Source organism: Lithobates pipiens, unplaced genomic scaffold (assembly GCF_037356315.1).
Source record: "Lithobates pipiens isolate NorthernLeopardFrog02 unplaced genomic scaffold, aLitPip1_a1.2 Scaffold_8, whole genome shotgun sequence".
NCBI lineage: Eukaryota > Metazoa > Chordata > Amphibia > Anura > Ranidae > Lithobates > Lithobates pipiens.
This window is the reverse complement of record NW_027507903.1, coordinates 202,075,385-202,089,354: the sequence shown is the minus strand read 5'-3', so window position 1 is coordinate 202,089,354 and position 13,970 is coordinate 202,075,385. Positions and strand designations below refer to the sequence as shown.

Sequence of the window (13,970 nt, the reverse complement as noted above, 5' to 3'; positions counted from 1 at the left end):
TGTATCATTACCACTCACTGACTGGTTGCTAGAGGTTACAGCACACATAACGGCTCACTGATTAGTTGCTAGAGGTTACAGCACATGATTTATGCTTGTTGATTGGTTGCTAGAAATTACTGCACATCAATACCGATGAAAGGATTGTACACCAAGCACCAATATAGTGAGAAGATTTACACTGACCACCAATGTAACTGAGACATTTGTCATTTGTGGGTCGGGAACGCATGCAAAATCGCTTTCCTGACACTACAGAAACATGCTGTCCTTTAGCAGATACTTTAGGCTGAATGACCACAGTTGTAGCTGGGACTTTCAAGCATGCCCCTTTACCTCCCCAGTGGGCAGCATTCAGTATAGGTTCTAAATAGAGTTAATAGTGCGTTAAAAAGAAACTTGATAATATTACACGGTGCATAATACTGCAAACATATATAAAGAAATGTCCATGAGAATATAATTGCTGAAAAAACGTTGAATTTGTGTAAAAACAATCCTTGCTCTGTGATAATAAATGATTCTTATTATCACAAAGCAAGGATTATTTTTACACAAACTCAAGGTTTTTTTCAGCAATTATATTCTCATGGACATTTCTTTATATATGTTTGCAGTATTATGCACCGTGTAATATTATCAAGTTGTTTTTTAGCGCGCTTTTAACTTTATTCAGTATTTATTTATGTGGTGTCAGAGCACATTTGAATAGCTTCAGCTGAATTCACTATTTAATTTACAGTTGAAAAAAAAGTATGTGAACCCTTTTGGAATGATATGGATTTCTGAACAAATTGGTCATAAAATGTGATTTGATCTTCATCTAAGTCACAACAATCACAGTCTGCTTAAACTAATAACACACAAAGAATTAAATGTTAACATGTTTTTATTGAACACACCATGTAAATATTCACAGTGCAGGTGGATAAAGTATGTGAATCCTTGGATTTAATAACTGGTTGAACCTCCTTTGGCAGCAATAACTTCAACCAAACGTTTGCTGTAGTTGCAGATCAGACGTGCACAACAGTCAGGAGTAATTCTTGACCATTACTCTTTACAGAAGGTGTTTCAGTTCAGCAATATTCTTGGGATGCCCGGTATGAATTGCTTTCTTGAGGTCATGCCACAGCATCTCAATCGGGTTGAGGTGAGGACTCTGACTGGGCCATTTCAGAAGGCGTATTTTCTTCTGTTTAAGCCATTCTGTTGTTGATTTACTTCTATGCTTTGGGTTGTTGTCCTGTTACAACACCCATCTTCTGTTGAGCTTTAGCTGGTGGACAGATGGCCTTAAGTTCTCCTGCAAAATGTCTTGATAAACTTGGGAATTAATTGTTCCTTTGATGATAGCAATCCGTCCAGGCCCTGATGCAGCAAAGCAGCCCAAACCATGATGCCCCCACCACCATACTTTACAGTTGGGATGTGGTTTTGATGTTGGTGTGCCATGCCTTTTTCTGCACACATAGTGTTGTGTGTTTCTTTCAAACAACTCAACTTTGGTTTCATCTGTCCACAGAATATTTTGCCAATACTGCTGTGGAACATCCAGGTGCTCTTGTGCAAGCTGTAAACGTGCAGCAATGTTTTTTTTTGGACAGCAGTGGCTTCCTCTGTGGTATCCTCCCATGAAATGCATTCTTGTTTTGTGTTTTACATATCGTATATTCACTAACAGGGATGTTAGCATATGCCAGAGACTTTTGTAAGTCTTTAGCTGACACTCTAGGATTCTTCTTCACCTCATTGAGCAGTCTGCGCTGTGCTCTTGCAGTCATCTTTACAGGATGCCCACTCCTAGGGAGAGTAGCAGCAGTGCTGAACGTTCTCCATTTATAGACAATTTGTCTTTCCGTGGACTGATGAACAGCAAGGCCTTTGGTGATACTTTTATAACCTTTTCCAGCTTTATGCAAGTCAACAATTCTTAATCGTAGGTCTTCTGAGAGCTCTTTTGTGCGAGGCATCATTCACATCAGGCAATGCTTCTTGTGAAAAGCAAACCCAGAACTGGTGTGTGTTTTTTATAGAGGAGGGTAGCTGTAACCAACACCTCCAATCTCATCTCATTGATTGGACTGCAGTTGGCTGACACCTCACTCCAATTAGCTCTTGGAGATCTCATTAGTCTAGGGGTTCACATACGTTTTCCACCTGCACTGTGAATGTTTACATGGTGTGTTCAATAAAAACATGGTAACATTTAATTCTTTGTGTGTTATTAGTTTAAGCAGACTGTTATTGTTGTGACTTAGATGAAGATCAGATCACATTTTATGACCAATTTGTGCAGAAATCCATATCATTCTAAAAGGATTCACATACTTTTTTTACAACTGTATTTAATTAACTGTTTAACTATATTCATATCAGCGCTTGAGTTACCTATTTTAATTCAGTATAGGTGATGGTGGATAGGACCTCAGGGGGTCATTATATACATATGAATATCGCATCTATTTACATATGAATGCTGCTGGTCCGCTGCTATTTATATAAAAATGCCGGTATATACATGTAAACAAAGGGTTTGCAGGTGAGTCATCTGTACACAACAATAGGGCAGGGCTGGGCAGTATTAGTAACAGAATGTCACACTGAGATATCAGGACACAGCACAGGACTAAAACCTCAAGGAACAAGGCATTTCAACAGGGAAAGTTGGCAAGACTGATGCAGCTGCTTTGGGTTCTACAACAATGACAGGGCCCAGGGCAGCGTCCCCTTTTGCCCTGCCTTAAAGAGGGCCCTGAAAGTGTCTTTTAAGTATGACAAACATGTATAAAATTATTCAGGCTCAACCATATTATATGATTGGCTGAGAAAAATAAAACATAAAAAAGTAGATCTGCTGTTACTTAGGAAACCTTTTGTGGGTGTTGTCCCATGGCATATGAATGATTCTATGTTTTCAGCCTACCGCATACCCAGAATACATGCTCAAGATAGTGGAGTTGATCTACTAAAGGAATAGAGGCTGTTCACCTAGAAAAGTTAATGTCCACTTTGCAAAGTAAATATTAGTAAATAAGGAGAAGCTGTCCACTTTGAATACCCAATCATCCTACCCTGTTTCCCCTAAAATAAGACCTAGCGTGATTGTCGACGATGGCTGCAATATAAGCCCTACCCCCCAAATAAGCCCTAGTTAAAGTCCTTCTATGTCTTATTCTCAGGGTAGGGCTTATTTTTGGGGAAAGAGGGTGGGGCTTATTTGGGGGGGTAGGGCTTATATTGCAGCCATCACCGACACTCACGCTAGGTCTTATTTTAGGGGAAACAGGGTAGCAAAATTCCTCTCACAAATGAATGGTTATTCAAAGTTAACACAGCTTCATCTTTTCACTACCAATCACTTTGCACATTGAACATCCACTTTCTAATATGAACATCCACTTAGCTAGACAAGCAGTCTCTTCTCACCAGAGTATCACTGGGGCTTTTCAAAAAGCCATTCAAAGAGAACAGCGCAGTATTAATCAACCAATCAGATTTGGCTGACTAAATTCATATCACTAAGAGGTTATCTCTGTCTGGTTATTACAGACTACTTTTATATGAAATGTGTTCTTTGCCCTAATAAATAAACCCATACATCAGTCATGTCATTTTTAAACCAACCAGTACCTGTGTATGGCCCCTGCTTATTCCCCTCAGAAATTTGGCAATAATTCTAACCAGTTATGTTTCATTTAACGTTTTGTTAATCATTCCTCTTTATGTTTGCATTGTAAAATTTATGTTATTTTTTCATTCATTCCCTCATTAGACTCTTAAAGCATTTTATCAGGTAAGAGAAATTCAATGCAATATCTTGGAATAGAATATTATCTCAAACTGATGCAATATGTCAGAGCGTATAGAAAACCAATGCAGTCGGATTACATTTAAATGTGCAAATGCACCACAATTTTAGGGCCCAGCTCTGCACTAGAGTGCTATGGAAGCATTATCATGTTTTGTAGGCTCTAACGTGGCAATGATGTAAATTCCTATTAGGTTGTGTTCTCCAATTATTTGTCCCACAATGTCTTATTAATTAGTGATATGAGACAGACAGTGGACAAGGAAGGATCTCTGCTTACCTCACATGCCTATCTCTCCCCTGCTGAATAACCCAGAGTTTACTCCAGGACTGTTCCCACACCTCTTCAAAAGGTGGGAGAATAAAGGCTTGTTTGGCATTGGAGACTTTTTTATCGGGAGAGAAAATGCATTCTTTAGAATATGGTAAAACTGCACTGCAACTACCTTCTCGGAACCATTCCCATATAATCAGTTTATCCCTTATCTGGGAAATAAACTTAAAAAAGATCAACCATCCATTATCTTTGACATTCTTTGAGAGCTCCTTTAAAACTAGAAACTTGGTGAAAGGCCCTATTTCGATAGTATGTAGTCAATTAATGTATTCAGATCATAAGCTCTCCTATATGGAACATAGGAAAATAGGTCTCAATATCTCTTGGGATTTATCAGAGTGCAAGATATACCCAACCAACCAACGATCTTTCTAAGACTTCTTTTAACACAGCTCTGATAGAATCTAATTACAAAAAAAACACTGAGTATCCATTTTGGTATATGGTTCCAATTAGGATAGTTAAGATGAATTCCTAGGCCTCCTCCTGTTGTTTCAGAAATTGTGGCCCGGAAGGCACAATGGTACATATTTGGTGGCAATGTCCCCAACGTAACAGGATTCTGAATCAGAGTAATTTAATTTGTTCAGTAACAGGCATGAACATTACCAGATGTCCAAAAATATTTCGGAAACGGGATAATTTCTATTTCGGAAATGGGATAATTTCTATTTCGGAAACGGGATAATGATTTTTCTAAAAAATATGATTCTAGCCGCTAGAATAGCTATGCGCATTGTTAGAACCAGTCAACAATAACGTTTCACTATATCAAACAAGAATTAAACTTTATCATGATTAATGATGCATTGTCTCGCACCTTCCACAATAACCAGGGCAAGTTTGACAAGATTTGGCAACCATGGATACAATATTTATCGGTGGATGAATGAGGTCTGGGAGGTGTTACCTTGGCTGCCCTCAACATTCCCTCTTTCATTTCTTCCTTGTTGCTTCTTTTTCCTTCCTTTTCTTCACTAAACTGACATGGTCACGGGTAACTTTTGTTATATTACCCTTTATTTCTATGTGATTTATATGAACATTAAACCATACTTAACTCTTTATGATGACTCACCCCTTTAGATTGGTGACAGGAATATTTTGACTGGGAGTCATAAAAATATGCTGATTGCTTATTTACATGGCATTACAAGGCAATTTTCTTTGCAATTTTCTTCTAACACTACTTGTGCACCAAGATGTAACAGCCCTTGCCAATAATTATGTTCCTATGATTTTTGTTTTTGTCTGTCACTTGGTCATATATGCCTTTTAGGATATATTCCTGACAGTATGGTGTCTGCAAATGTATTTGTTGTTTCTTGTAGTATATGTGTATCTCAAAAAACAAATTGAAATTAATTGTGCAAATGCTCAATTTCTGTTTATTTGCAGGAAGTTCAAAACTGCACTGCTGATTTGGGAATAACATCTGATAGTTCAAACCACCCGGACAACAAAATTAAGAACAGATACATAAACATTGTAGCCTGTAAGTATATACTAATTGTTCAATACAAATATACCACTACAATATATGGGTTTTAATACTGGACATCAGTTGACCTTTAACCGATTCAGCCACGGAAGATTTGGCTGCTGAATGATCAGGCCATTTTTTGCGATTCGGCACTGCGTCACTTTACCTGACAAGCGAGCAGTCGTGCGACGCTGCACCTTTCTTTCTTTTGGTGGTATTTGATCATCTCTGCAGTTTTTATAGATTTATAGCATTTTTATTTTATTTTTTTTACTAGTAATGGCGGTGATCTGTGATTTTTATCATGACTGCGACATTATGGCAAACACATCGGACACTTTTACATTTTTGGGACCATTGGCATTTATACAGCAATCAGTGCTATAAAAATGCACTGATTACTGTAAAAATGTCACTGGCAGGGAAGGGGTTAACACTAGGGGGCGATCAAGGGGATAACTGTGTTCCCTCTCTGTGTTCTGAAGGGGGGATGGGACTGACTAGGGGAGATGACAGATCACTGTTCATACTTTGTATGAACACATGATCAGTCTCTTCTCCCCTCAGTCTCTTCTACACACACAGATCTCGGTTCTTGGTGTGTCACGAGCGATCGTGGGAGCCTGGCGGACATCGTTCCCGCCGGTTACTCACACCGGTTACTCACATCGGCCACAGGGCAAAGCGATGTAACATTCTACTGCAGTAAAACTGTGGCGGCTGCTCGGCAAGTGGTTAATAAAGACAAATTAGTGACACCTCCTATCTGTTATATAAAATAGCAAGCAGTATCTTTGCAGAAAAAGGATATCTTAGGTTTGTCACCTAAGAGAAAACTGACCTGTTTATGTGACAAAAGAAATCTATGAGCTAGCCAATATCTGTTCAGAGTAAATTTTAGATATGACACCACCAAGAAGCTAAATAACGGCATGCAAAGAAAAAATATACTTAGTCCCTTGACTACATGTTCTATTTAAATATTTATGCCTCTTTTTAGCCATATTGATCATATATTTGTCAAACTTTAAAAACTACCCCATAGCTCCAAAGTGAGGTTACTTTCAACTGGCTGAATCACTCCCGATGTCTGTACGTTTCCATAAAATCATGCCATTTGTTTCAGTTCTAATGTGGAGCCTGAATAAACCTATTCTGTCAGATCAAAGAATACTTCATACTCTACAACACCCCTCCATCTCCCCAGTGATCCTATGGGAGCCACAACCCTTCTAGAGGTTGTACCATTGAAGGAACAACATATTATGCAGCACAAAAAAATGTTAGATCATCCACATCAACCTTGTGCCAGAAAAAAATTAGAGTCTAACATTATTACTGCAATCATTGAGCTGCGTATATATTAGAAAATTAAATTACCAATTAAATATGCCACATCCACTTTTATCGGTTGTTGCTTTTATATTAATGGGCATGTTAGTTACATGTGTGGTTTTGTAGCAGCAATTTGTAGAAAATACAAAATTGGAAAAAATCTAATGATTTCTAGCTCCATTGCTAATTATTTATAATGGAGCTAGCTGCAGAATTGCCAAATTTAATAACTATTAGTGTTATCCGAAGTGGATATTGATGACACTGGCACACTAGAGATTTAAAGCTACCTAAAAAAAAAGTATTGCATTCGGCTACAACTACTCTCTAGTTAATTACAAATCGCTAGACAAAATATCAGATACTGGTGACTGCTTCAGATCCCTGCAACAAAGTTGCTAGTGTGACATGGCCCATACACAGTACAAACATTTTTCATACAGACCCTTAGGTCCCTTTCACATGGGGCAGACTCCGTTTTGCTCAGCATGGGGATCTCTACTGATCTGAGCAGAGCAGTTGAATGACAGATCTGTGTCCACTCAGTTTCTGGAGACCAAACACAGACAGAGCCCGCTCTGCTCTATGAGCAGCTGGATGTAAACGGACTCTACTGTCCATTTACACCCCACTGTCTTCCAATCCGATCCACCTACACTGAGGGAGAGGGATCCATTTCTGTTTATTTTTAGCAAACTGGATCAGATATAGGTACAATGTAAAGTCTGTTTACACCCGTCAGTTCATAAGGGTGAATAGATCCTTTGACGCGTCCGCCTGAAAAACTGCCAGGCGGGCCTGATCGGAAAGGTTGTGTGAAAGGGGTCTTAAGCTAGTCATAGATGGATTGAAATTAGGCCTATTCAGTTCAGCAGGGACTGGCCAGATTTTGATCCATGTGTAGCCTTTCCTGTTTGATCTGTAAATCGATTTCTGTTGAACGGGAATGTTTGAAAACTTTTGGCAGGGGGGTTGGGGATTTCTCCATCCACCTTGTTTGTGTGGGTAAAAGACTCTGTTTGTTTTGTTTTTTTGTTCATCCCACGTCAAAAGTTATTCTATGGCGAGCTTTTACGTCCAATTCATTTTCTGTGTCAGGCCCTTCAAACTTTATCTGTCTATTCACTTAGGCGGTGAAGTCATAATCACAAACAAACAAAATATTTCCCAGCACATTTACCAACCAGCCTGCAAAATAACCAAATTGGCCCTGTTTAACAGTTTATGTAAAAAGAGAGGGTTTTATTTGCACACATTTGCAAATATATGCATAAGCCACAGTGCCCACACCAAGGGACCTCTGTTTATACAGTACTGTGGTCCTAACTAAAATTTCCAGAGCTTATATAGTAGAAGCACACATAAGAATGGATAGATTAAGGGCAGGTATGCCTGGAGAGAGCCTATTGCCTTAAAGGCAAAGGCACGGAGCCTATTGCCTTAAAGGCAAAGGCACGGACATGACGCCCGGCAAGAGCACAATGGCAGCAAGAGCATCCTGTGTGTCCCTGCATCCAACTGTACGAAAAAGTGTCAACCCCCCCCCCCCCCCCCCAACCTATAACTGGCCTTTGCAGCAAGGTACACATGGAAGGGCAATGCACATCACAAACAAACAAAAGATTTCCCAGCACACGTACCAACCAGCCTGCAAAACATCCCAATTGGCCCAGTCTAACAGTTTACATTGAAAACAGAGGATTATTTGCAAATGTGTGCAAACAAATGCCTTTCTTTTTAACATAAACTGTTACACAGGGTCAATTTGGTTGTTTTGCAGACTGGTCGGTAAGTGTGCTGGGAAATCTTTTGTTTGTGATGTTCCCTTTCATATGCACCTTGCTGCAAAGGCCAGTTATAGATTGGGGTGGTTGTTACTTTTTTGTACGGGTGATGTCATCACGTTGTCATATCCATCTTTACAGAGACATTGTCAGCTAGATGATTGTGTTGACAACACCAATGGGCTTTACTTACTGTTCCAACTCTTGTCACGAGAGCACTCAAATGCAATGTAAAAATGTCAGTAGACCCAACAGGAACATGTGGAAGACTTGCCCAATAACTCAAGTGTTATGGAAGCAAGTATGTGACATGTTAACTGCATTATTAGTCAACACAACCCCCATGCTTCCAGATGAAGCATTACTTACAGGAGTTGTAAAGGCAGAAGGTTTTTTTATCTTAATGCATTCTATTCATAAAGATAAAAATCTTTCTGTGTGCAGTAGCCCCCCTCTGCCCCCTTAATACTTACCGGAGCCCCATTTCTGTTCAGCAATGTCTATGAGTGTCTCTGTCATCCAAGACTCTCCCTCGTGATTGGCTGAGACACAACAGTGATGCCATTGGCTCCTGCTGCTGTCAATCAAAGTCAGCTAGCCAATCTTGAGAGAGGGGGTCACGGTCCCATGTCTGAATGGACACACGGAGCTGTGACTCTGCTTGGGTGCCCCCATAGCAAGCTGCTTGCTGTGGGGGCACTCAACAGGAGGGAGGGGCCAGGAGCGCAGAAGAGGCACTCGAGAAGAAGAGAATATGGACTGCTTTGTCCAAATCTACTACTACAGAGCAGGTAAGTACAACATGTTTGTTATTTTTATAGAGAAAAAACAAGACTTTACAACCACTTTAAGCTCAAACCCAATGACCTCTCGAAGCATCAATTCAAACTAATGACACAGGTTTTGACTTCAAACTAATATCAAAAGTTTGTCTGACATGTCTGAGGTTAATAATAGGCTTCACTTGCCTTTCACTAATGAGAAATTGATACTAATGATACTAATACTATGTCATGTTCCTGTATGTTATGTTTACAGTACTGTGGTTATCCGTTTAAAGTAATAATGAATCACAAAGTTTTAATAATAATGATGATCTTTAAGATATATTATTTGTTCCATATCTGCATAATACTTTAAATTATGTAATTTTTTTCTCCAAAGATGATCACAGCAGAGTTAGGCTTTCACAAATGGGAGATAAAGAAGAAAAGACCACTGATTACATAAATGCAAATTATGTTGATGTAAGTAAATTAGCAATACATTTTTGGTTACTGTTAGTTATTTTCTATTTTGACTTGATCTGTGCCACTATATACTGTTTTTTATTATTATACTGTTTATTTGATTAGTTATCTTTAATATGTGCATTGGAAGCAGGTTGTCATGACTGAACTATCCTGATTTGTTGTTCAAATTAGCTCCTTAGCTTTACATTACATTTTACGGTCATCATTCGATGTGCATTGTTTATTAGTGCATATGGTGTCTAAAAGGATTCACACATTGCACTCAACATTAAAAAGCTGATAATGTGACATCAAAGGAAGGATTTCTGGGCCTAGATGTGTGTGAACACCACTCTAGGTCAGTCCCCACCTCCACTAACACACAGGCCAGGTGCTGGCCCTGTCCATCACGGATTCCAATGAAGAAAAAGAATTCTGGTTAACCACACGTCCAGTAAAATCACCTTAATTTCAGTCCATAAAAACATTTCCAAAAACACAAAAAGAGGGGAACAGCATGACCAGCTTTTCACGCTTCCTTAGCACTTAGTCATAGCTTACTATCTCAGTCTTAATCCTCCACTGACTTTCTGCAGTAATACATCCCTCATGTTGAGGATCACATACCACTCTTCACAAACTCCTCCTCCGATTGCCTCCATAGCAAGCCATGTACTATGGAGGCACCCATGTCAGTGCGTGTCTGAGCCAAGCTGTGTGCATCCATAGACATACACAATGTGGCTCAGCCACACTCCTGTTCCCTCCTCACAGGGTTTAACAGACAGCAATGGCAGCCTATGGCCTCAGTCAAGCCTATGAGAGCAGGAAGAGGACAGCAGCGCTATTGGCAAGAGCAGCGCTGGATCGAGAGTGGTGTTATGTAAATGTTTAGGGGTGAGGGGAAGAAGAGCTATGAAAACATTTTTTACCTCAATTCAGGGAATGCAGTAGGGTAGTAAACGTTTTGCCTCTAGAACCACTTTTATTCTTAAACTGCAATATCCTATATTTGTAGCAAGTAACAAGGTCAGCAGCTGCAGTAGGGGCTTATCTTTGTCAGTCATTTGTGAACACAGCCAAGAATTGCATGGATCCAATTATTTACATGACTGTGTCATCTCTGAGCCAACATCTCAGTCCAGGAGGTAAATGCTGAATCTGGATAATGGCTGAGAAAAAAGAAAAGAAAAGATGGTTTCATCCCTCTGGCGAGAGAAAAGCAGATTAAGACATTGTCTGGAAAGTACTGTGATCTCTGCTAGAGGGAGTACATGAAAAAAACATATGTGATGCTTTAATGAGTGACTGTAATATTTCACAATACAAATACTTATTGTTTTTTCTTGCAGGGCTACAACAAGCCCAAAGCATACATTGCTGCTCAAGGACCACTAAAGTCAACAGCAGAAGATTTCTGGAGAATGATATGGGAGCACAGTGTAGAAGTTATTGTCATGATCACCAACCTGGTTGAAAAAGGAAGAGTAAGTCAGTTGAAATTTCCTTAATATGTGACTCCATGCCAATCTACCCTCCAAACAAATAAAATGCATAAGTTAAATATATAATTGAAAATCATTAGGGCTGTGTAAATTAAAGATTAATTCTTCAATTAATCGTTCATTTTTTGATTGATCAATTTTTTTTTGATCAATTTTTTTTGATCAATCAAAATACTCATCTCTCTGCTGGCTTCCGAGTCTTCAGGGTGTTCTGTCGGAGATACCGTGACGTCTCGGACATCACAAGGGGGGAGGTGTCCGGTGATGTTCATGTTCTGATTGAACCTAACGCGTATGGGGGAGGAGCTATGCATGATGTCACCTGCTGCTGCCCTACGGAACTAACACGATTGTCGACTTTACATGCTGTGTTTTTATCATCTTTATGTGAGTAGTTTGTGTTTGAACACAAAAATGTAATCTTATACTTAAAGTGGAGGGCCACCCTGAAAAACAAAAGTACATTCAAAATTAGAAAAAAAATCAGGAAAATGAATTTTTTTTTTTTAAATTTACCAGAAATGCCTGTTGCTAGGCATATCATCCTAATCTGCCTCTTCCTCCTCCGCGGAGATCTTCTGTCTTTTCTCCTCCGTGCGGCGTCTTCTGGGTAATGGGTCGCGCTGTGTTCTGGGAACTGTGTGCCCCAGAACACAGCGCTCCCCATTCACAAAGCGCTGCGTGACTCGCGCATGTGCAGTAGGAAACAGGCAGTGAAGCCGCAAGGCTCCACTGCCTGTTTCCCTTAGATAGAATGGCGGCGCCGGGAGCCGAGGGACAGGTCAGCCTCGGGCTGCCGACATCGCGGGCGCCCTGGACAGGTAAGTCTGCTTATTAAAAGTCAGCAGCTACAGTGTTTGCAGCTGCTGACTTTTACATATTTTTTTTTAAAGCTGGCCCTCCTCTTTAAGCGGTGAGCACTTAGATCTTTTCTTTCTACCCATGACCTGGCATCCTTGCTGAGATCTAAGGAGACGTGAGTGAAGTTTATGGTCAATGTTAAAACTTTTGATACCCGCTTGCATGCAAGGTGAGAGTGATTAGTTAGAACGGAGGTGGAGGGATTGTCACACTACTGTGAAAAAAAAAATTACATCAGTGCTACAGTTTGAATTTAAAATGTATTTGTGTGAACTGTGAAGTTAAGTCATGGATTGTGGAAACTAACTAGTGTTGGGTGATTGTATATAGTGTATACCACATTTACCACTGACTAATGCAGGGTTGCAATGCAAGGAGATCAGCTAAAAGTAGTTGGATCTGTATGTGCATTATAATTAATCGAAATTAGTCGATTAATCGATTTTAAAAAAATCGATTAATCGAACACGAAAATTTGAATCAGTAACAGCCCTAAAAATAATGTGTAAGAGCCCCCAATATATAAGATGAGACAAACAAAAAAGATACCACGCTAAAAAAATAAAAATAAAAAATAAAAATGACAAAACAATACCAGCAGCAGCTCTAAATTGTGAGATATGCACAAGCCAAAATGTAATAACGGAAAAAATCTGCAATAACTTATATATATGTGATATCATATATAATAAATAAAAAACAATACAAATAATATAGTATAAATAGTGAAAAATAAAGTCCAAATACGTGAGGAGTGAATAAGAATTATGAGTGTACAAACACCACCAACACATGATCCACCACCACATAGATGTCACGCTTACCAGACGCAAGCTTTTGTTATCCAAATATCAACCCAGCAACTGCACCTCCATGGACCACCTTGGTATCGCTCATGTAGCAAGAGACCTTTCAGAGATCATGGTTTTTTTGTTTTGTTTTGTTTTTTAATTTTTTTAAATCCTTTAATATTTCTTGAATAAAGAAGATTTTATTGTAAAAGATCCAATCACAGCTTCTTCCCTTCAAGCTGAGAACAGCTCTCCCAAGATATCAATCACCTCCAGCAACTATCTTTTTTGAAGTATTTAATGAGCAAAATAAGAAACACTACATAGTGCTACAATAATTAGAAACACTTCAGTTAAAACAAATAAAGAACTCACATAAACCTGTGCAACCCTATTAGGCACTTGATTTGCTGTGTATACAAATATGGGAGAGTTATATCCCACACAAGTGTTGTTGACAGTTTCCTAGCATGCACTCACAGGCTCAAGGACTGTGTACAGATACTCCATGTCTCCTTACTCTGCCCTACGTCTTATGTCATAGATGACTTCATCAGAAGCAAGATTAAGGATACAGAGGGGGTGATATATGAAAGGCAAATCCACTCTGCACTGCAAGTGCACTTGTAAGTCCACTGAAAGTGCACTTGGAAGTGCAGGCACTGTAGATCTGAGGGGTAGATCTGAAATGAGGGGAAGCTCTGCTGATTTTATCATCCAATCATGTGCAAGCTAAAATGCTGTTTTTTATTTTCCTTGCATATCCCCCTCGGATCTACAGTGATTGCACTTCCAAGTGCACTTGTAGTGCAAAGTGGATTTGCCTTTCGT

General features: G+C 39.4%; 1 protein-coding gene across 7 annotated transcripts in view; it reads left to right on the top strand.

The window, feature by feature from the left end:
• PTPRZ1 (protein tyrosine phosphatase receptor type Z1) overlaps nt 1-13,970 on the top strand; it is a 332,340-nt gene that overhangs the window by 287,099 nt on the left and 31,271 nt on the right. For 4 of the 7 annotated variants that reach the window (XM_077472625.1, XM_077472624.1, XM_077472629.1 and 1 more), the window contains 4 exons: nt 3,776-3,796; nt 5,547-5,643; nt 9,915-9,997; nt 11,335-11,469. In XM_077472625.1, coding sequence (XP_077328751.1) covers nt 3,776-3,796; nt 5,547-5,643; nt 9,915-9,997; nt 11,335-11,469 — 336 coding nt within the window. The remainder of the gene's footprint in view (nt 1-3,775; nt 3,797-5,546; nt 5,644-9,914; nt 9,998-11,334; nt 11,470-13,970) is intronic. The other 3 variants (XM_077472626.1, XM_077472627.1, XM_077472630.1) reach the window with 1 other exon arrangement.